The sequence below is a fragment of the Gigantopelta aegis genome, chromosome 8 (assembly GCF_016097555.1).
Source record: "Gigantopelta aegis isolate Gae_Host chromosome 8, Gae_host_genome, whole genome shotgun sequence".
NCBI classification, from domain to species: Eukaryota; Metazoa; Mollusca; class Gastropoda; order Neomphalida; family Peltospiridae; genus Gigantopelta; species Gigantopelta aegis.
Genome location: NC_054706.1, coordinates 76,711,344 through 76,736,456, shown reverse-complemented (window position 1 = coordinate 76,736,456; position 25,113 = coordinate 76,711,344). Strand labels below are relative to the sequence as shown.

Genomic DNA, 25,113 nt, shown 5'->3' with positions numbered 1-25,113 from the left:
ACAAACGAGTCACACTGTAATTAAAAGAAACACCCGAATGAGTCGTACTAAGTAAAGCTATAATTTGGTACTAACAAACGAGTCACACTGTAATTAAAACACCCGAATGAGTCGTACTAAGTAAAGCTATAATTTGGTACTAACCAACCAGTCTCACTAGTTCAAACAACCTAGACCGAAGCATGAGCCAGAATTTGGGGTGGGGTTTTCAAAAATAATTATTATAAATAATAATAATAATAATGCTAAATATTTTTTCACTGATTATAATTAAATGAAAACTGCTATCTGACCTACTTCTTTAAATTATAATTATGTGACCTACTTCTTTTTATTACAATTAAATAGCTATTGTTAAGTGACATACTTCTTATAATTAAATGTCAACTGCTATCTGACCTACTTCTTTTGATTATAATTAAATGACAACTGCTGTGACCTACTTCTTGAGAAATGGCGCCTGGCAGGCGGTTGCACAGATCTTCAAGCAGTTTTTTGACTTCTTCAATGGTGGCATTCTGCTTCAGGTACTTGAGGAAGTAGCCCATCACATCTGAACAGATGTCACAGACAGCATCATTCGACTTGACTGGACCAACTGAAATAAAAATAATATAAAAAGTAAAGTTTGTTTTATTTAACGACGCCACTAGAGCACATTGAATTTTTTATCTTATCATCGGCTATTGGATGTCAAACATATGGTCATTCTGACACTGTTTTTATCTTATCATCGGCTATTGGACGTCAAACATATGGTCATTCTGACAGTTTTTTAGAGGAAACCCGCTGTCGCCACATACGCTACTCTATTACGACAGGCAGCAAGGGATCTTTTATTTGCGCTTCCCACAGGCAGGATAACACAAACCATGGCCTTTATTGAACCAGTTATGCTGGTTTACACCTACCCACTGAGCCTTGCGGAGCACTCAAGGTTTGGAGTTGGTATCTGGATTAAAAACCCAATGCCTCGACTGGGATCCAAACCCATTATCTACCAGCCTGTAGACCGATGGCCTAACCATGACGCCACCAAGACGGTAAAAAAAATAAAAAAAATAAAAAAATAATATAAAAACATGAAATATATATATATATTTTAAAACTTAAGTGCAATTTTAAATAAAGAGCATATATCTTTACAGCAGCAAACAGCAGGACTCGAAATAGTGAAAAGCAGTATATTATTAAGACTTGGCAGGTTAAATTGAAAACCCCAAACAACACCCCCTGCCCCCCCCCCCTTAAAATGTAGGTGTTTTTTTTAAGACAGGTGTATATATCTCATCTGCAATTTATCTTGTGATGGTGTTATATTTTAAATTTAATGCTAAAAATAATACATCTCAGAGGTCCTAATTTTTCACACACCATCTCAAAATCTTCCCTCACTCAGTGCAGCCCTGTACATTGCCACCGATGTGACCTATTTTATTCATTTGGTGACTAAAACATTTCATTCCATCTATATAAAACTACATCTGGCTCCTAGATGGAAACGTTAACATAGAGGGTTGCAGTGATGTTCTATTAACAGCAAGCCATAGTTTTCTTAGCAAGACATATTCCTTTTGGCCCGTTACATTAAAAATAATAACACCACCAAGCCACAGTTTACTTCGTATCTCAAGCCCTGCATAGCCAGAACTCATCCTAATAGGACAGAATAGTCTAAACTGGAAATGAAAGGAATGATGTATTTAACAACACAACAGCGAAATGTTTAATAGTAACAGACGACTACTGGGGGTCTAACCTACCGTAAGTTCAATAACAGGTTTAAACAGCGATGAGAAACTCACTGCCACTACATGCCACAACAATGGAATAGTTTAAACAACACATCTTATTCTACAACATTTGGCTGAGAGAGAGAGAGAGAGAGAGAGAGAGAGAGAGAGAGAGAGAGAGAGAGAGAGAGAATGAGAACCAGCTGCAACAATATATTTTATGAGTTCCTGCTCCTGCATGTCTATAACTACAAGAAATACAACTTTTATAGGCACTTTCTCACAACCGTCTTTGAAATACCAGTCCTGAAATACTGAACAGAGTTGCTTCGCCATCGAGCTATATTACACACTCCCTTACATAATGGACTCGATGTGGACTGAAGATTTCGAGCTACATCACACACAAATTACACTACAGCACTGGACTCACCATGGATTGAAGACATCGAGCAGAGTCCGAGGATGGTACAGATCTTTTTTGGGTCGAGTTCCTGCACCAGCAGCTGGATGATGGCACGTCCGTACGTGGCGATGAAGTCCTTACACTCCTGGGAGATCGTCTGGGGCAGGATGTCACACACCTGGTCCAGGGCTGCCTCCACTGCAGCCTGATGGCAAATTATCAAATACTGGATTACAGGCTTTCGTCTAATCACATCTCTGATAGTACACCTTGTTAATTCCACTCATATTACACTGTACAATACATTCATATTACAGTCCAGTATCACCCATATTACAATGAATAATATCACTTGTATTACACTGAACAAAATCACTTATATTACAGTCCAATATCACCCATAATACAATGAACAATATCACTCCTATTACATTAAGTAATATCATCAATATTACACTACTTTATAACAATCATATTACATTGCTCAGTATCATTTGTATTACACTACTTAATATCATTCTTATTACACTAATTTTATTCACTGTAGAACTAAAAACAACTAAAATACGAAAAAACTATCCAAAATATGACTCACAAAAATCTTACCTTTTTACAAATTAATTACAATTTTAAAATTCATTAACAGACTAATAGGGAGTAGCTGGTTACTGTCTTAAGATATCTGTTTTATCCTGCAAAGGTTAGAATGGCGAATGCAGCGAGGCTAGTCTGAAAATCATTATTCCATTTTCGTGTACGCAAATCGAGTATCGTTAACCTAGCAAGGCTTTGCCGTATGACGTCAAAGAAGATACATGACGTCATTCTTTGTAAGGCGCTACCTACATTCTGTCACATTCAAAAAGCGTTTCTAAATTAATAAATAAATCTACAAGTTTTATATTGTTGTCGCAGCTGTTTGTATTTACTGTACTAAAACAAATTATTTAAAGAGTATGTTTATTGAAAATCTAGTCTGAAATACTCGAGTCGGGGTTATGTCACGTGACCAATATTTTTGGTCAGTGACCGAAATATAGAGATTTATCTAGTCATCATATCTTGCCAGTGAATACAGTGATTGCAGGATAAAATATATATATATATATTTTAGTTTTGAAGTGTCAGTTTGTTAATTTCAGTACTGCTGAATGCCTAGCAACTCCAACTGACCTCTGATCTGTTTGATCCGATCATTTCGTCGATCTCCTTCAAGACAAACTCACACAGGGCACACTCGGGGCCAGACACTTTCTTCTGGACTGGCTGCACAACTCGCGGGATGGCATTCACGTGGGTCAAAGACGAACCCAAGGAAACTCGGTGCAGTTTAGACTGGTGTTTGGTGGAATTACAAAAACCAATAGCACTGCACACAGTTTTGGGGTCCTGTCAGGGTATATAATAAAACAGAGTTATACACAGCCAAGGCGTAAATCAAAGCATTTAAAAACATTCTTTTCAGTTCATAAAACATCACTGGTTTAAGGTTCAGTTTCGATATAATTTAAAAGTGTGTTTTCTTTAATGACACCTTCAGAGCACACTAATATATTTATCAACTATTATTAAATCTCAAGCATTTCTGACAGTCTTACAAAAGGAAACCTGCTACATTATTCCATTAGCAGCGTGGGATCTTTTATACGCACCATCCCACATACAGGATACCACAGCCTTTGATATACCAGTTGTGGTGCACTAGCTAAACTGAGAAATAGTCCAATGAGCCCACCGACGGGGATCGATCCTATCATTAAGCTAACACTATACCACTGGGCTACGTCCCACCCAAAGGTTTGATAGAATCAATAGTGTACGTTAGATTATCCAATCAGTAATCTCCATTTTTGATAGAATCAATAATGTACGTTAGATTATCCAATCAGTAATCTCCATTTTTGATAGAATCAATAGTGTACGTTAGATTATCCAATCAGTAATCTCCATTTTTGATATAATCAATAGTGTACATTAGATTATCCAATCAGTAATCTCCATTTTTTGTTTTTTAATTAGGAGTCTGAAATGTCAGAATTCAGACATTTATTTATTAATGACTAACATTTTTATTCTTCAAATAAAACAAAGTAATTTCTTATTAATTTGCATACTATACAGGCCTTTTCCCAGGATTTTTTTAAGGCGCTTACATTTTTAGCATCAGTATAACACAAATCAAGCCAAAATAAGTGGGGTAGTGGGTTGAAAACAGTTAAGTGTTTGCCTTCAATCCAGCTAATCATGCTCTTTTTTTAAAGTAACCCATCAATTCCCCACCCCCAACAATTTCATAATTTGTGCCATGTTGTTGCTGTTGATTTGAGTGTCGTGTTAAATGCTTGTTGTGATTTCTGCTTGTAAAATACCTAGGCTAAGAAGTAGTTTGTTTTATTTAACGACGCCGCTAGAGCACATTGATTTTTTATCTTATCATCGGCTATTGGACGTCAAACATATGGTCATTCTGACACTGTTTTATAGAGGAAACCCGCTGTCGCCACATAGGCTACTCTTTTTACGACAGGCAGCAAGGGATCTTTTATTTGCGCTTCCCACAGGCAGGATAGCACAAACCATGGCCTTTGTTGAACCAGTTATGGATCACTGGTCGGTGCAAGTGGTTTACACCTACCCATTGAGCCTTGCGGAGCACTCACTCAGGGTTTGGAGTCGGTATCTGGATTAAAAATCCCATGCCTCGACTGGGATCCGAACCCAGTACCTACCAGCCTGTAGACCGATGGCCTGCCACGACGCCACCGAGGCCGGTACCTAGGCTAAGAATGCCGACTTCACAGTATATTCCATTTATAACCCCCCCCCCCAAAAAAAAAACACCACAAAAAAACGTTAATAAAATTAAAATTTACCCTCTTTTTAAAATCCAGCTAACTTATTAAATGTCACCTCACAGTTGTACAAATATATATCTAACATTATCTAACAAATATGATTATTGTAAGCTAATTCAGTGTACGTTTGACTGCAATTTGTATAAATAATGCATGTTCATTTCCCGCGATCGCAATCTCTCGACCATAGGTACAAAATTAACAAAGACAAAGGAAATAAATTAAACTGCTGTTAGGTATTCATTGATGCAAACAACTATTGTTTTTCTACAAATTTACATCAAGATTTACTTCTGTGTAATCGTATTGTTCAATGTCCGCAACGAAGCCTCTTGACATGTGTGTGTCAGCCGACTCTGAAGCGTGACGTATATTCGCATTGAGTTTTTTCCGCGGTTCAGCCAACAAACGTTCTTCCTAACGTTCGTGAACTATTTGACTGGCATCCGTCGTGTCCATTTGGTTTAACATGAAGGGCACAAACCAGTGTAGCGAACGTTTTGTTTTCATTCGATCTGGCTGAAGTCGGCTCTTGGAATAGCCTACATGTCTTTCAGCCCTGAACTGGTATGTGTATTCAAATTAACATGCATTGTCGGTCTGTTTTTATTACTTTGGTTCAAAGACCTTACAAAGTTAAAATAACAAGTTATAGATCTTCCAGACATTGAATTACCGTCACATTGCTGTCATACATGTCGAATGCATGCGGTTAAAATTAATAACAGTGATTATTAAAATAAACAAACATCATAAGGCCTACGCTGTATTATGGATTTTCTCGTTACCTATCACGAGATTGCTATTACGGTAATTGAATATTTGGTATTATTATTATGTTTGAGCTGTCGGATAGATTATGTAAGCGTTTGTTCACATCAGAAGATAGAAAATGGTTTAGCCAAAATTTTAGCCACTTGCAAATTTTATTAGCCTTTTTTTTTAAATAATTTTTAATTAGCCAATGGCTAATTTGGCTACCGACAGTGCGAGCCTTGGATGTTTTCAGTGTGTGGGAGTTTTGGGAAGGGGGTGTTAGGATAGAAATGACCGATTGCCAACTTAAACTGTACTTTTAAAAAGCGCTTCACCTATCGTTTATTCAGTTAAATGGTACAGTTGATTCTGTCAATGGGCATCTCCTTTGATCAGCCTTGAAGCTTGATTGCTCAGCACGAGAATCCTGTTATGCGTAAGCGCCTTCCTGGCATATTAGCGGTCCAAGTAGATGTGGTAAAATTACTAAACACCAGTTGTGAGCAGACGACTGGTCCATTGTTAGGTATTTAGGAAGTGTTTTACCTGTCATAGTAATTAGGTGTCCTTGATATACTGGTACACAAGTTGTTTGTAAGAGGTAGTCGACTGCCACGCTCGTACTTGTGAAAATTGTTTTTTCTAAAGCACTTCAAATCAAGGTGTAGTGGTAATTGATTTAAGGCGCTTCCATGCCATCAAAGCACTTACTTTACAGACCTACAAAACCCCTGCTATACAGAAATGAACACAAGATTTATTGATTAGACAAAGATTTGATGTGATACTAGAAATCCACACGGTGCTCCAGTTCTATGCCAAAAACAAGAATACAGTAATACAAACCAGTTCATTGGCCAGGATGTCGAAAGCTACAGCCGCATAGGTTTCAACAGCCTCCTTGCACTGAAACAAGATGGAGAACCATTCCTATACTCCTATAGACAAACATGTAGCATGACACAGAGCATGAAATACTATAATACTAGGTTTCAACAGCCTCGTTGCACTAAAACAAGATGGAGAACCATTCCTATACTCCTATAGACAAACATGTAGCATGACACAGAGCATGAAATACTATAATACAAAATTTATGAACACCTCGTAAACAACAGTACAGAGTATTTTTGTATAGCTTTAGTTGAAATATTAATTTTAATTACATTTCTGAGTTTTATCGAAGGATAACATTAAGGTTTTTTAGCGACATCATCCAATCAGAATATAGTAAACTGTGTAATGGTGGGACGTTTGTAAATATAATGGCACAAAACATGTGTTTGAATGTCATACATTTCACAAATCAATGATGACTTGTGTTCAATCTACATAAATTTTTTGTCAGACATCACATTTCTGTGTTGCGACAGAGGCAACATTTTGTACCTAAATGCCATGCCAGTTTAAATATGTGGTTATAACATGGGCAGATCAAGAGAGGTGCATCTCACCCAACCCTTTTTTAACGTCATGATTTCTTTGATTTTGTTTTACATCATGAAGCAGCAAATGTGAACACATGAGAATGATTTGGAAATAAAATGATGAACCTACGATTGATTATTATAAAGATACACTAATCTGTCATAGTGTACTGCAATACATGTAAGCCTGCCTTTTTTAAACTGTAATTTTACATCTAATATGATAAATCAACATTTCAATGAACTAACGTGTTACAAGTGCATTACATGTCTTACATCCAATATGATAAATCAACATTTCAATCAACTAACGTGTAGATCAACAGATAATCTTAAAAATCAAAAGCAAATTACATGTCTCACAAATTTCTTTAATGTCAACAGCAAGTCATTTGTAAATCTGCAACAAATCACTTGTAAATCAGCAACAAATCATTTGTAAACCAACAAATCACTTGTAAACCAACAAATCACTTGTAAACCGACAACAAATCACTTGTAAACCGACAACAAATCACTTGTAAACCAACAAATCACTTGTAAACCAACAAATCACTTGAAAACAGCCAACAAATCACTTGTAAACAGCCAACAAATCACTTGTAAACCAGCAACAAATCACTTGTAAACCAGCAACAAATCACTTGTAAACCAACAAATCACTTGTAAACCAGCAACAAATCACTTGTAAACCAACAAATCACTTGTAAACCGACAACAAATCACTTGTAAACCAGCAACAAATCACTTGTAAACCAGCAACAAATCACTTGTAAACCAGCAACAAATCACTTGTAAACCAACAAATCACTTGTAAACCAGCAACAAATCACTTGTAAACCAACAAATCACTTGTAAACCGACAACAAATCACTTGTAAACCAGCAACAAATCACTTGTAAACCAGCAACAAATCACTTGTAAACCGACAACAAATCACTTGTAAACCAACAAATCACTTGTAAATCAGCAACAAATCACTTGTAAACCAACAAATCATTTGTAAACCGACAACAAATCACTTGTAAATCAGCAACAAATCATTTGTAAATCAGCAACAAATCAAATCACTTGTAAATCAGCAACAAATCATTTGTAAACCAACAAATCATTTGTAAACCAACAAATCACTTGTAAACCAACAAATCACTTGTAAACCAACAACAAATCACTTGTAAACCAGCAACAAATCACTTGTAAACCAACAAGTCACTTGTAAACCAACAAATCACTTGTAAACCAACAAATCACTTGTAAACCGAAAACAAATCACTTGTAAATCAGCAACAACAAATCACTTGTAAATCAGCAACAACAAATCACTTGTAAATCAGCAACAAATCATTTGTAAACCAGCAACAAATCACTAAACCAACAAATCACTTGTAAACCAGCAACAACAAATCACTTGTAAACCAGCAACAACAAATCACTTGTAAATCAGCAACAAATCACTTGTAAACCAGCAACAACAAATCACTTGTAAACCAGCAACAACAAATCACTTGTAAACCAACAAATCACTTGTAAATCAGCAACAAATCATTTGTAAACCAGAAACAAATCACTTGTAAACCAGCAACAAATCACTTGTAAACCAGCAACAAATCATTTGTAAACCAACAACAAATCACTTGTAAACCAACAACAAATCACTTGTAAACCAACAACAAATCACTTTTAAACCAACAACAAATACTTTTAAACCACCAACAACAAATCACTTGTAAATCAGCAACAACTCACTTGTAAACCAGCAACAAATCACTTGTAAATGAGACCTACCTTGGCCTGGAAACTACCCAGAAGACTGCAAATGTTATTTTCAACAAAGTTCTTCAGTGTATCCTAGAAAGAAAGAAAAGCATTCGGAGAGTACTACTTAAGCAATACATGTCCCCTAAAGCGTCAATTTGGGGTTTTTCTCAGTATTATTAATCATCATTTATTAGATGTCAAACGTTTGGGTTTTTTTATACATATAATCTTACAAAGGAAACCTGCTAACTTTTTTTCCATTAGTAACAAGTGACTGTATATTTAATCTGAATGTGTACTAGGTCAGGTCAGGTCATAGGTTTTAATGTGCACATTAGTAACAAGTGACTGTATATTTAATCTGAATGTGTACTAGGTCAGGTCAGGTCATAGGTTTTAATGTGCACATTAGTAACAAGTGACTGTATATTTAATCTGAATGTGTACTAGGTCAGGTCAGGTCATAGGTTTTAATGTGCACATTAGTAACAAGTGACTGTATATTTAATCTGAATGTGTACTAGGTCAGGTCAGGTCATAGGTTTTAATGTGCACATTAGTAACAAGTGACTGTATATTTAATCTGAATGTGTACTAGGTCAGGTCAGGTCATAGGTTTTAATGTGCACATTAGTAACAAGTGACTGTATATTTAATCTGAATGTGTACTAGGTCAGGTCAGGTCATAGGTTTTAATGTGCACATTAGTAACAAGTGACTGTATATTTAATCTGAATGTGTACTAGGTCAGGTCAGGTCATAGGTTTTAATGTGCACATTAGTAACAAGTGACTGTATATTTAATCTGAATGTGTACTAGGTCAGGTCAGGTCATAGGTTTTAATGTGCACATTAGTAACAAGTGACTGTATATTTAATCTGAATGTGTACTAGGTCAGGTCAGGTCATAGGTTTTAATGTGCACATTAGTAACAAGTGACTGTATATTTAATCTGAATGTGTACTAGGTCAGGTCAGGTCATAGGTTTTAATGTGCACATTAGTAACAAGTGACTGTATATTTAATCTGAATGTGTACTAGGTCAGGTCAGGTCATAGGTTTTAATGTGCACATTAGTAACAAGTGACTGTATATTTAATCGGAATGTGTACTAGGTCAGGTCAGGTCATAGGTTTTAATGTGCACATTAGTAACAAGTGACTGTATATTTAATGTGAATGTGTACTAGGTCAGGTCAGGTCATAGGTTTTAATGTGCACATTAGTAACAAGTGACTGTATATTTAATGTGAATGTGTACTAGGTCAGGTCAGGTCATAGGTTTTAATGTGCACATTCACAAGCAGCTGGGGGGTAGGTGTCCACTTTCACTGGCTCCTCCATCCAGGACAGGAAAAGGTTTGGGGGGTGGGGTGGGAGGGGGGGGTCGCCCACGCTGGCATGTGCAAGGGAGCACAGACAGCCCACCCAGGGTTGGAAGTGGGCAAGGGTTGGTTTTTGGTGATACTGAATTTGCAACTGTCCCATAGAATTAAAGCGAACTGGAAAAATTTGCTAAATTTTTGAAAGGTAATTTTGATGCATAATTTAGAGTAGTTCATTAAAATTGAAAATGAAGCCAATTGGTTGATTTGACTTAGTTGATTGAAAGGTAGCTCCTTGCTGGAACCTTTTGGGATTGGGTAGAGTGAGTCGGTATTCGTTTGTCCGACTCCCTCTGGGCATTAGTGCAAGTGCTTATTAGGGAGCCAGTTTTGTTTTGCCTGGCTCCCCATGAAACGTAGTGCAGTGGTGCTGGGCTATTAAAGGTAGTTTGGATGCATTGTTATCATTATGTGTATTTGGTGAATGACAGCTTAAATTGGCAGCGCTCTGTACTGATAACAGATCTGAATGAATGTTTAACGACACCCTAGCACAAAAGACACCTTGACTGTTGGGTGTTAAACAATGGTAGATAACCGGTATTCACATAAAACAATATATGAAAACAGATGATTCAATTCAGTATAAGATCTATTAAATGTGAACATGTGTTAGGTGAATGACAGCTCTGAATCGATGTGCCTGTCTTTTTATTAATATCGTTTGTCCTGTATGGCTAGCTGTAACACAAGCACCTACATATTTTCATTCATGCAGGTAACCACACGTGTACTAGCCGGGCACCAAAAAACAATGATTATGTACCAATTTATTTTTACAAGCCGTGTTGCTAAAACCGCCAGTGGAAGAAAGGAGATGTTTTATTTAACGATGCACTCAAAAGTTTTATTTACGGTTATACGGCGTCTGATATATGGTTAAGGACCACACACAGATAATGAGAGAGGAAACCTGCTGTTGCCAATTCATGGGCTACTCTTTTCGACTTGCAGCAAGGGATCTTTTATATGCACTATCCCACAGACATGGCCTTTGTTACACGTTGTGGAAAACTGGCTGGGATGAGAAATAGTCCAATGGGCCCACCAACGGGGATCGATCCTAGAAAACCGCCAGTGGGCTCCATAAAATGACGTAATTTTGGGGGATTATCAGTGATTACCCATCGAAAAACATGACTGCTTAATTAATTAATGACATCACATGGATGGACAGGTGTCATAAGAACACCTCAAAGGAAATGTGCTAGCCACGCAGGTAGAAACGTTAGGTGGCTAGCTGGATTGAATAGAACTGCATTAATGAAAATGTGCTAGCCACACAGGTAGAAACGTTAGGTGGCTAGCTGGATTGAATAGAACTGCATTAATGAAAATGTGCTAGCCACACAGGTAGAAACGTTAGGTGGCTAGCTGGATTGAACAGAACTGCATTAATGAAAATGTGCTAGCCACACAGGTAGAAACACTGACCTGAACGGTTTTCTCTCGGATCATTTTCCTCAAGTCTGTCACGGCCGTCTGGCAGAGCTGACAATCAACACTGTTGTACTTGACCTTAACAACAAACGAACATTATTATTGAACCCAACCTAGACACACAGCAGGCAGTAACACTTATCACTGCAATCTCAATCATCATTCTAGTTATGCGTACAGAATAGATCAATGAATTTCATGTAGGGCTTCTTGTCATGATGCACCAATCTTTCATTCTTACTCTTAGATAACACAAAACATACACTGCGCCAAAGACAACAGGTTTTCTCAAATGACTTGTGTCATTTATATTATATAAAATGTGATTAAGATTAGAAAAGTAATGTTTAATTTTTTTCTTGTAGAAACAAACATACGAAATGTATCAAGACTTTTTGTTTTGAAACTTACTCTAAGATTACTACTTGATGTGAACAACAGTAACCAAGCAGTGGGATATATAATGTAATGGTTGGTGGAATTGCTTCTGACACCAAAAAAACTTTACTTCTGAAAAACAGTTAACAGACAATGGGCAATATAGACAAAAGTCATCACAATGAGAATTTACAGATTCTATATTCTAAGTGCGCCCAAAACATAGGACTTATAGCATTCAATCTCTGGGAACATAATGTGAAATTCCAAAACAGTTATCATTTTGGTAGCTGTTTTATGTATACAAGTGTTGACAAGCATAAAGAACCGAGTGACTGGTAATACAGGTATACAGTGATACGAACCGTGTGGAAGTCTTTGATGGCATTCACCAGCCAGACTGGGGGCTGGGAGGCGTCCACCCATCCTGCCGTCTGCTGACAGAAATTAATCATGTGACACATGGTGTCGGGATCCTACAAAGAAATGTTACAGTTAAGTCTTTGTTTTCATTAAGGTAATTATACATAATGATGCAAGGCCATCACAAAATAAATTAGATTTTCATCCACAGCTGTTCCCAATCCCAACTCCCGAGGATGTGTGGTATTTCCCGTTCTGGAAATCTAAAATTAAAAATAAAATTTCATCCACCTTTCCATTTTCAAACAAAATGGATGAAAATCTAGCTTTTATCTTTAAGCTCAATAAGGAAAATAATATTTATAGACACACATGGTACCTTATAAACTACAACTATTAGATTTTTTTTTATTATTTAACTTAACATGTTTATTGTGACTTTTATTCTAAGAGTGAGAAACAAAAACAGAGGCTATTCCTACCAAATACCATTTTCCCACAGATTGATATATATATATATACCATTGCACTTGATATATCAACAGTGGTTAGAAAAGAAAACACTCTTACACTGACAGGTACAGCACACTGAAGGTACATTACGCACAGACAGAAGAGAAAAGATCTCCAACAGGTACAGCATATTAAGGTACATTAGGCGCAGACAGAAGAGAAAAGATCTCCAACAGGTACAGCATATGAAGGTACGTTAGGCACAGACAGAAGAGAAAAGATCTCTGACAGGTATGATGAAGATACATTAGGAATGAAGTCAATTCTCCCATATGGATCCCAATATCTTTCAGAAATGTAAAAAGCTTAGGAATAATACATTTCAATAAAATGTCAACACAAAACTGCCAAAAATAAATATAACAAGATATCAATCAATATATGTGATACGTACAAACTGGTCATGGAGATATTTGGTCACTATCATGACGTAGTGGTGGACCATTTTCTTGCACTGAAAAACAAAATAGTTATATAAATTAATACTTAAATAACAAGCACATTAATGATTGTGGGCTGGTCAACATGAGCAATTTCATGAATTGAGACATACAAATGGATTTAAAAATTGATGAATGAAAGAAGAAATCTGAATTTAAATCCTGAAGTATAAATAATAATTTTCTTACCAGGAGATTTTTTCAAATATTTCCACATTACATTTATGAGAACCAAAATAAGAGTGAAATGTTAAAACTTACAAGATCTTCGAACGGTCCCAGTTGAGCACACACCAGAGAGTCAACCATGTTTTCAAGCTGAGCCTACAAGAAGAGCCACACACATTCAGACATCGAAGTAAGTCGAAAATTAAAGTTTGTTTTGTTTAACAACACCACTAGAACACATTGATTGATTAATCATTGGCTATTGGATGTCAAACATTTGGTAATTCTGACTCAGTCATCAGATGAAACTCGCTACCTTTTTTAATTAGCAGCAAGGGATCTTTTATCTGCACTATCCTACAGACAGGAGAGCATATACCACTGCGTTTGAGCAGTTGTGGTGCACTGGTTGGAACGAGAATAAACCTAATCAGTTGAATGGATCCACTGAGGTGATTTGATCCTGCGACACAGGCACCTCAGATGAGCACTCAACCGCCTGAGCTAACTCTTGCCCCTTGAAGTCGAGAACGGTCATTCAGGTTACCATGTCCCCATTTTATGAAGAGATCTTAGCGCTAAGATCAGCTTAAGAACATAACTACCTGATGCACTTAAGATGATTGTTTTGTAAAACGAAGCCTAGGTGGTTACCACATGTCAAAAAAGTCGAGAATGTTACTCGGTTTTTCTCAGACTTACTGAACTAATACTCCACCCCCTAAATTCTTGATCAACTGAGTTTTATTTAGATACACAGCATTTCGGTACAGATGGAACTTGGATTTAAAGCAATTAAAAACAGTTTTATGGTGGAGAGGATGTAAAGAACCTCGGCTTGTCGAGTAAACAAACTGATCAGAAGAAGATCTAAAGACCTAACTTATGATAGTTAGTGTAAAGATACTTACGATGGTCTGATTGTCAGAAAGTTTCTTCTGCACATCCCCGAAGAACGCCTTACAATCCGAGCAATCATCATTGGCTGGTGTCTTCATCTGAAACATTGACACAGCCAATCAGTATAATCACATCGCAATAGAGTCACAGATACATCAGTATAATCACAATACATTCACAGATACATCAGTATAATCACATCGCAATATAGTCACAGATACATCAGTATAATCACATCGCAATATAGTCACAGATACATCAGTATAATCACAATACATTCACAGATACATCAGTATAATCACATCGCAATAGTCACAGATACATCAGTATAATCACAATACATTCACAGATACATCAGTATAATCACAATACATTCACAGATACATCAGTATAATCACATCACAAATAGTCACAGATACATCAGTATAATCACAATACATTCACAGATATATCAGTATAATCACATCACAATATAGTCACAGATACATCAGTATAATCACAAAACATTCACAGATACATCAGTATAATCACATCACAATATAGTCACATATACATCAGTATAATCACAATACATTCACAGCTTTGTCAGTATAATCACATCACAATACATTCACAGCTACGTCAGTATAATCACATCACAATACATTCACAGCTACGTCAGTATAATCACATCACAATACATTCACAGCTACGTCAGTATAATCACATCACAATACATTCACAGCTACGTCAGTATAATCACATCACAATACATTCACAGCTACATCAGTATAATCACATCACAATACATTCACAGATAAGTCAGTATAATCACATCACAATACATTCGCAGATAAGTCAGTATAATCACATTACATTTTCCCCTAGAGTGTTTTAGCATGGTGCCTCAAATTTCTAGTACCATCAAATTTCTAGCACCATCTTACCGTAACTGGTACTATGCTGCCCCAAGATTAAATAAGCCTTTTTCAATAATTAATTCTAAAATTGCCTTTATAAAACACTCCAGTGTTTTTGTTATTAATAGTAAAATATCCATGTTATATATTTGGCCACTAATTTATTAAAGCAAGCACATTAAATATTTAATTTTATTTCTGTAAAAAATATTTATTTTTAATAAAAAAAGTGTCCTGAATATTGTGAAAATGCCTCCAAAGTAGGTTAGTCCACCATGCCATGCCAAATTTCTATGAACAACACTACCCATTATAATACAAAAAATACTTACAGCAACATCATAATAATCCCATCACAAACAATAAACAGTGAAACCCGTCTAAACCGGATCACGTTGGTGAACTAATATTTATCCGGTTTAGAGAGGATCTGGTGTTAAAGGTCACGTTTTAGAATACAGAGTTATTTCCTTTGACATCAGCATCAAATTCGTAACGGTAAACTAACAAGTTCAATAATTACTGAATGAATGTTACTATCAGACTAATAATAATGTCGCTATATCTCAATTTTGTTATGTATCTTTCTTATTTATGAACCAAGATAAAAGCAATAAATTTCAATGTAATTAATTTTTTTTACCACAATTAAGGTTGCAAAATTACATAATTCCACACACCTACGTTTAGCCTATGGTGGCAGAGACATTTTCGATCTTTCTTAGCAAAATACATGTGCTTATTTGTTGCTTCTATCACAGAAAAGATAACATTTTCTGTTTGTGTTTAGAATATAAAATACAACTTAAGTCATGTGTGTATTTTGTTCTAAGTTTAGTTGTTTCTAGCATTTTACTTTGTGTGTCAGAATTTCATTATCAAAGCACATTGACAAAAAAAATCAAATGTGGAAAGAATTTGCACTGCACCAGACAGTACAATTGAAAACAATCGAGTATTAATTACTCTGATGTCTGCTAAGTTGGACTGAGACCATGGAAATGGGGTGACCCATGACGTGACTCTGGATTCTGCACTGGATATATTCCGGTCAGCATTGTTTCCTGGTAGTCGTGTTTTCATTAAGTTGACTTTTCATTTGTTTACACTATGCCGGTTTGTTCAGGATTTTACATTTCTGAACCAAAAATCAGTCTGGTTTCCGAAATGTACAGTTCCGGTTTTATCAGGGTTTTAATACATGGTTTAAATAAGAGCAAATTCGGGACCATGCCGATTTTGACAGGATTTCAGTATTGTCAGGGTCCGGTTTAGACAGGATTCACTATACTTAGTTATGTTGGCATTTAATTCCATCACATACAACATACCTACAGCTACAGTATAACCCTATAACATAAAATATATTTAGCTACATCAGTACAATCCCAGCGCATACAGCTATGTCAGTATAATCCCATCACACCCAATATATATAATCAGCTTAATCCTATAACATAAAATATATTTAGCTACATAATTAAAATCCCAGCATATACAACTACGTCAGTATGATCCCATCACAGATTCATACCCAGTATATACAGAGATTATTATACAAGCTTGTGTGTCGTACTGATTTTACGAAACAAGTGTCACGATTATTGTATTACCCAAGCGAGGACCATGTCAAAACATTTCAAATGTAACCAAAAAGAGACGTCGAAATGACGTCATTTACACAGATTTAAGACTGGAGAAGCCTAAGACGTCACTTCATAAAATTACGTCACTCGTTGTGCACGTGAAGTCATTATGACACACATGATTATATTTCCGTGAATATCTTGAATTATGTAGATAATAGTCAATATAACCCTATAACATGAAATATATTTAGCTACATCAGTATAATCCCAGCATATACAGCTATGTCAGTATAATCCCATCAGACCCAATACAAATAGTCAGTATAACTATAACATAAAATTATTGAGCTATGTGAGTACAATCCCATCACACCCAGTGTACTTACAGATGCGTCGACAAACACTGGACGTTCTACAACATCATCAAATTTCTCACACAACTCCATCACAGCACAAACTGATTTCGCTTCCTAGTGGAACAAAATAAAAAGATAATGTTTAAAAACTACAAGTTTATGAATAATTGTTAGGGTTAAGATAAGCTAATATCAATGTTATTAAAGCCGCACACCCTAGTTCCATCCAGCGAAAATAAATTATAATTTGGTTAATCTACAAACCTGTAACACACTTAGATCACGTTTTTATCAAATGGAGTGAAAAAGCAGGTTTTATATCAATAAATACCATGGGAATCCCCATGTCCCAATTGCTTGAAATAATTTTGAAAGTTTGTATTCTGATGTCACCGGTAGATGTCGCTCGAAGCACAACAATGCCTACGTCACGACAAATTTCACAGAGTGCGCACAGACTTGGGGTGCGATCTTTTCACCTCTCCTGGACATGTTCCAACTGTTCTGAGCTGGTTGTATCCCCTCTCCAGATATCGTAGAACTTAGCAAAATTATTGGTTTTAAGGGTTTGTAACGTTTTGTATTGCAATACTTACTTGTCTGAACTTTATTGTTGCTGAAAATTTTCACGAACTGTGAAGAAAAATCTCACAAATGAACAACAAATTGGATGTTGATTGAGCGAACCATGCACGAGAAAACAAACCGAACCAAAATGATAACGGTCACGTGGTATACCAACGTCTGTGACATTGAAATGGAAATATCCCCTCTAAAAATAGATTAGACCTTGTCTGCTCATGGGTTTTTTTTCAGACGTGCGTGCGATTTATGAAATACGAAAAATGCATTTTGTGGTATTACAAAAACCAGGATTACCAAAAAAAACTTCAGGTGAATGGAAATGTATATTCTAAATAATAAACGGCAAGTAAAGTGCAATTTGATTTGTGAAAAAATGGGTTTAATAGCGAAAAACAACGCCATAATGGTTAACAACTAGCCGTAACTAGGGTGTGTCCCTTTAAATGGAATATTTACAGCTGGAACTATATAACAAAGACTGTACTCTACTAATATTTGGCCGACCCTTAAGTGTAAGGCAACAGGTGGATATGGCTCGAACTTAACAACGGCACAGACGGCAATGGCTGTCGTTGAGATATAAAATTTGTGTAGGTCAGGAGCATACCTGACGACACAAAAGTGCCATCGGTAAAACTCCTCAACAACTGCAAAATGTATACACCTGGTGTACATTATTTGCCAGTGTATAACATTATTACATCTGAAATATGTCTACATACAGAAAATTAACATTTCTGTCATGTTTATTTGCTGTAAGTCACTTTTTAAAACAATTGTCATTGGCAGGGTCAAAATTGCCGTCAGTGGGTTATTTCACCCATGGTAATTTAAAAAAAGAATTGCTATGGGAGAAAAATTCTTAAGTTCGAGCCCTGGGTGGATGATATTCCTTTAAAGTGAAACAGAAAGTTTGTTTAACAACACTATAATCTGATTCAGTGAATAAAAAAATATTCTGTGATGTAACATTCAGGATTAATTTCCGAATTTATACGATTTACTGTATTCTGATTGGCTGACGTCACTAAAAAACCAAGCGTTATTCTTCCATAAACCTCATAAAAATACGTCATCACGGCAAGATCGACAGGAATTATTTTTAGCTGGATGGGCGAGAAGCCCAATGACCCAGTTCGGTGATCGTTTTAAAAATAGAACAAGGAAGTGACCTGTTTTCTCGATTAAAAAAATAAGGGAAACTGGATAAGATATTCATGTTATAAAAAAAAAAAAAATTACAATATATTTTTTATTTGTTTTTATTCTGTTAAAAAAACAACCCAAAACATCCAATAGTATGTATACATGTATTCCTACGCTTATTTACAGAACATGGTTGACGGTAAGAACGAACGAAATTATTTTTGAGTGTTTTAAGGTACACTTCTTGTACTGTTTGTAATTATAAGAATAGTTCCTCATTTTTGTAGGAATTTATCGATGTATAAAAGTCACAAATGTAGTATAGTATTTTATACTACATTTGTGACTTTTATACATCGATAAATTCCTAAAAAAATACGAAATAATTCTAATTTAAAAAAAAAAAAAATAATAATAATAATAATTAAGTTTTTATAATTTGTTTTTAAATAGACTTTTGTTTTTTTATTTTAAATATGCATTGAGATAAGCATTCATAGATACAGCTATAAACCAAGTTTCATTGATCTAAGAGTTATAGTTTGTGGTGTTGATTGCATCATGAAATAAAACATTTCTTTCTTTATGGTTTATGAGAAATGAACCTAAATGCAAAAACTTGATGGAACTAAATGCAAAAGTTGACCTGATCATACTGTGAGAAAAACAATGCCTACATACTGTTATCAGCAAGAGAAAAGAATCATTCAGAGAACAACTTACCAGATCAGTTGATATAAGATGCATCACTTCTTCCAAGTTATTTTTGACGAGATCTTTGCACTGACAACGAAAAACAATATAAATAAATAGTAATCAAAATTAAACACAATGAATTTCAAATAATTCTCACTCACAAATTCTATCTGGCAGATCCAGGCAGTAGTACTTACAAAATTACTTTCACTAGCTAATAATTAAAATGCAAGAATTTAAATAAATAACGTACTCAGATGTAATGTTTAGACAAACAGGGCTTCTAGAATTTTTATAAAATCCACTAGCCATTGGATCAGGGATTAATTTTTTTTTACTAGCCACAATTAAAAATTCACTAGCCCTACGTTGCTTTACATTAATATAATTTTACTAATTAATAGTAATAATCAGATAATAAAGAGGGAGATAGAGCTTAAAAACACTAACATTGGGTGGTGGTGGGGGTAGGATATTCATATTTACAAAAGAGACTTAACTGCAGCATTTGACCTCTTTATTTCCACTAGCCGTCAGGCATGGCAATAGTAGTTATTTACTAGCCCAACACTGAAATTCTAGATCTATAGGCCCTGGACAAAAATATCACAAGTCTGAAATCCTTTATTGCTCACATTATGTTAAAATGATTGACGTTGTATTTGTATTATAAGGTTCTGTGGTCAGTTAGCTAAACAACAGACCAACGTTATCTTGATGTACATCCATCTGAAATTGAAAATGTGTCCGCTTCAACTACTTAAAACTGACAGATCATGCTAACCTTTTCTAAGCAGAAATAATAAGTCTAATAGTTGCTAACAATGCCTCTGTAATAAGGTACTGTATTTCAGCAGTCTAAATTCGGTACTGTTTGAGAACAAAGAAGAATACAGTTTAACCGGCATGGAAATGAGCATAGTTCCTGATAACCAATGCACAGGTTACCATAAATTACAGACATGTTAACTTGTAGATTACAAGACATCCATGAAGTTCATAACCACCATTATAAACCCTCCACAAATAAGCCGATAAGCGGTTATTCATTCATATTACTGTTCTTATTCAACCGATACTGATCTGTGTGTACACTACAGTACACAATCAAAGTTAGGTTATTGTTTTTATTTTTAACGAAGTATGGTTGACGACTTTTGTGACATGTTGTAACCTGGTAAGCGTAACAACCACTCCTGACTTATTGCCAGTTTAAGGTGAATATTGCCTACCGTTCGTCTGAGCGAGTCTGGAAGCACGGTGCAAGTTTTGGCCACCAAGTTATACGGCTGAGTCTAAAAAACACAGAGATTTTCAAATACAAACACTGAACAGAAGAATCATCTTATAATACATATGTTTGGTAGGGATGGGGCAATTCAAAATATTTAGTTTTCAATTTGATATTTTATAATTTGTCTATAGTTCAATTTATTCACAATACTTCGTAGAAGTATGCCAACTATCACACATACATTTTAATAAATTATTTTAGAGCAAGAAAACTTTTTTTAATGGTCATTTGTAAAATAATTTAAAACAAGTATTCTGAATTCTAAAAATACTACTAAAGCAATACATGTCCAATACCAGGCCCATCAAATTTTAGTTTCTCCTAAGTTTAACGACCATAATGCTTTGAAAAATGGGTAAATCCCATTGAAAGTTAAATTTCATCAGTAACAGTACATGATAAAGCTATACACAAAATGTCAGCTCAATATCTCAAGGCATTGTGAAAACCACATCCGGTAAACTATATGTGGGACAGACAAAAATGAAACCTATAGTCCCCTCCGGTTGGACTGATAGAGGACTAATAAATGTATCATAAAAAGAAAAACGAAAGGACAAACCTAGGTCTAGACTAGAAAAACATTTACTATTTTTACCATTTTACAATGCCACTGGATAAAAATGACTGCCATCAGTAAAGCTCCAGAATGATTGCAAACTATATATCTATTGTATGTAGGGGTCCAAGTAATTTGTGCATTTGAAATGTCTAACATATCGCTCATGTTTATTTGTTGCAAAAGTCACTTTAAAAAAAAAACTGCTCAAAATTGCTGTCAGTAGACCGTTTCAACTACAGCAAATTTATTTTAATATAGCTGTGGGCAACAAATTCTTAAATTGGAACTGAGTTTCAATAAACGTATCTGTTGTCGATGCCCAACGATCATTAAAAACAAATGTATTTGTCCAATATTTAAACAGCATAGTTAGTTACCTTTCTTGATGAATACTTCTTAAGGTGACGCACATTGTTCACCATTAACTCACAGAAAGTACATGATGGACTCTGTAAAAGAAAAAAGTCATTATACCAGATCTGCTTTCATTTCATGCCAACAGGTCAGAGTATTTCTAGGAAATCAGGGCAAACTCTGGCACTCACCAAATTCCCCAATAGCAAATTTTAAAAACTGGTATATTTTATTTTAATTTGGTCAATAAATTTTATACAATAATAGTTATTTTGCAATGTTTGAAATTTAAACCATAGACTTGCGTACGTACATCCTTGATGGTTATCTTCTGGTTTTTCCACACAGTCGATGCACAGTGGTCCATGGCACCACACTCCTTAGCATGCTTGATGTGGCTGCACCAGTAGGATGGCCCCCATGTGCATTTCTCTTTACCCAGCAGCTGGCAGTCAGCTGTAAATACAAAACATAATGTATATTGTTATGCCTAAAGAGGGCTTCTAGATTATGGTAGCCCCACTCCCATGGCTAGTGATATTCAGTGTTGGGCTAGTAAATAACAACTATTGCCATGCCAGACAGCCAGTGAATGTTTTTTTGTCAAATGTTGCAGTCAACTCTATTTTGTAAATATAAATATCCCGACTCCCACCCCCCAATGTTTTTAAGTTATAGCTCTCTCTTTAGGCGACATATCCAATTTTTACTATTATTTAAGTAAAATTGTAACTTAAAGTAAAGTAGGACTAGTGAATTTTTAATCGTGCCTAGTAAAACAATTTAATTACTGATCCCATGGCTAATGGATTTTATAAAATATTCTAGAAGCCCTGGCCTACTTATTTTGCCATGCAATTTTAATGGGATATTTAGGCTGTCCAGCACACCCGTATGAAAAACAACTAAAGTAGGAATCAAACCATAGAAAAAGTAGGACAAAAGTAGGACAAAACTGGGACTGAAACAGTACGTAGCGACAGTAATCATGCTCAGAGTCATACTGGAAAAACTAATGTGTTAAATCCAAAAAGTGGTATTATTGAGAAACCATTTAACACTTTTTATGTGGTGCTCAATTTGTACCTGTATTTTCTGTTCTATCCAAAATAATATTATGAAGAGACATGCTAAACAGAACATGTAATGAATGATGCATAATTTACAGGATTTGTAAAATGTCTTCTGTGTATGGTACACAGGCACTTGACACAGATTAGTATACATGAATAAAATTCAAATTATGCTGAATATCGGTAAATTTGATATATTTCCGCAATATTTTGTTTATACTCTCTTCAAACATGACAAATTTATTGCCACATAACGTGTATTTACATATACCAAAAATTTCTATCTCTACTATATAAAAGATACAAGGTAAGTCACTCACCATTTTGGTGCGATTTTCTTATTTCTCAAATATTAATTTTTTTTTACGAAATAATGGACTACCTGCTAAAACCATGTATAGCAGATGACGTAAAATATCAAAGTAGATCGTGTTGTATACTTACAGTTTTCGTTCACTTTATTTTTTCTATAATCGAATTAAATAACACGATACCTAAAAACATTGTGTCAAGCACGGAAGTTGTGGTAGTTAAGGGTAAAAAAAATCGGACAGAAGGTTCCAGCTCAACTCATTGGTCAATAACTTAACAAACTTTTACAAAACAAAGACGAATATATGTTAAAATGATGGCTATGCGTCAAACATGTTTATAAAACAAATACACGTGTTGAAAGCTATATTCGTCTGTTTTATAAAAAGTTTGTTACGTCATCGACCAATGAAATGATTTTGCACGACTTTTGGGTATCAGGTCGTTTCGCCCGTATTCCCGTTCACCCGAGTCGTTTCGCCCCCATACCTGGTCGTTTCGCCCCCATACCTGGTCGTTTCGCCCTAATGGGGTGTTTTTTGTTTTCTTGTTATAAATTTTTACTTAATTCAATATATGGCATATGGTCCATTTTTGAATTTTGACCCGTAACTTCCACAACTTCTGTGCTCGACAGAATTTTTTTAGGTATCGTGTTCATTATTTAATTCGATTACAGAAAAAAATAAAGTGAACGAAAAACTAAGTATACAACACGATCTACTTTGATATTTTACGTCTTCTGCTATACATGGTTTTAGCAGGTAGTCCATTATTTCGTAAAAAAAAATTGATATTTGAGAAATAAGAAAATTGCACCAAAATGGCCAGGGACATACCTTGTACCTTTTATACAGTAGGAATTGAAATTTTTGGTATATGTAAATACACGTTAAGTTGCAATAAATTTGTCATCATGTATGAAGAGAGTATTAGCAAAACATTCCGGAAATATATCAAGTTTACCAATATACCTTTTTTTTTTTTTTTTTTTTTTATTCATGTAAACTAATCTAGGTCAAGTGCCTGTGGTATGGTACGTGGCCGTACCTAAATAAAATAGGGGTAGGCAAGGGTGATACTTTTTAAAATCAAGTAACAGTAATATAAGTAATTTGGTCAAATAAAAATGGTACTTTAAAACTAAAAAAGAGCACTTTTTCTTAAGTTTCCTGTTAGCCCTGGCCAGGATGAAATAAGCTTTCTTGTGTTGTTGTTCTTTCAATATTCATTATATTGCAGTACTAACTTACCAAGACCATACAGCAAAACAGCTGATAAAAGAGCCAAAATCTTCATGGTTGTCAGAGTCTGTGTTGAACTAAGAAAAATATTACTCCTTACTACAACACAGTTAAAATGGACTATCTTGAGGAAATGGCAATTGAAACTTTTCCTCAAAACCTTTTATCACATGATAATTCGTCATATGATGTTCCTATTGTGTGAAAGGGACAATTTGATTGGATAAACGTTCGATTAACTTCGGAAGTATTCGTAGTAAGGCCGAATCAACAATCGGAACACCTCGTCACATTCCGCTACGCTAGAAGTATATTTCGTAGAAATGTACGAGGAGTTCCGATTGGCCGAATCAAGTGTTTAAGGATGAATCACACTTTTCGCACACTACAAAGCTTCGGGAATTTCGGGAACTTAGTTATTGCCAATATTGGTGTTTGGAGTTTAACCGTTATTACTGGTAGCAACTTTTTTCTTTTTTAC

General features: G+C 35.3%; 1 protein-coding gene across 1 annotated transcript in view; it reads right to left on the bottom strand.

Annotated features, from left to right (window-relative positions):
* LOC121379150 (prosaposin-like) overlaps positions 1–24,810 on the bottom strand; it is a 28,107-nt gene extending 3,297 nt beyond the window's left edge. Inside the window, exons 1-16 of the mRNA XM_041507639.1 lie at positions 24,642–24,810; positions 22,317–22,459; positions 22,027–22,098; positions 21,026–21,088; positions 19,821–19,880; positions 17,397–17,480; positions 14,534–14,620; positions 13,716–13,778; positions 13,409–13,468; positions 12,504–12,614; positions 11,755–11,838; positions 8,963–9,025; positions 6,597–6,656; positions 3,313–3,528; positions 2,167–2,344; positions 444–598 (exon numbers count right to left, since the gene is read on the bottom strand). Of these exons, the coding sequence (XP_041363573.1) occupies positions 444–598; positions 2,167–2,344; positions 3,313–3,528; positions 6,597–6,656; positions 8,963–9,025; positions 11,755–11,838; positions 12,504–12,614; positions 13,409–13,468; positions 13,716–13,778; positions 14,534–14,620; positions 17,397–17,480; positions 19,821–19,880; positions 21,026–21,088; positions 22,027–22,098; positions 22,317–22,459; positions 24,642–24,687 (1,545 nt within the window). The 5' untranslated portion in view covers positions 24,688–24,810. The remainder of the gene's footprint in view (positions 1–443; positions 599–2,166; positions 2,345–3,312; positions 3,529–6,596; positions 6,657–8,962; positions 9,026–11,754; positions 11,839–12,503; positions 12,615–13,408; positions 13,469–13,715; positions 13,779–14,533; positions 14,621–17,396; positions 17,481–19,820; positions 19,881–21,025; positions 21,089–22,026; positions 22,099–22,316; positions 22,460–24,641) is intronic.
* Positions 24,811–25,113: the final 303 nt, after the last annotated feature.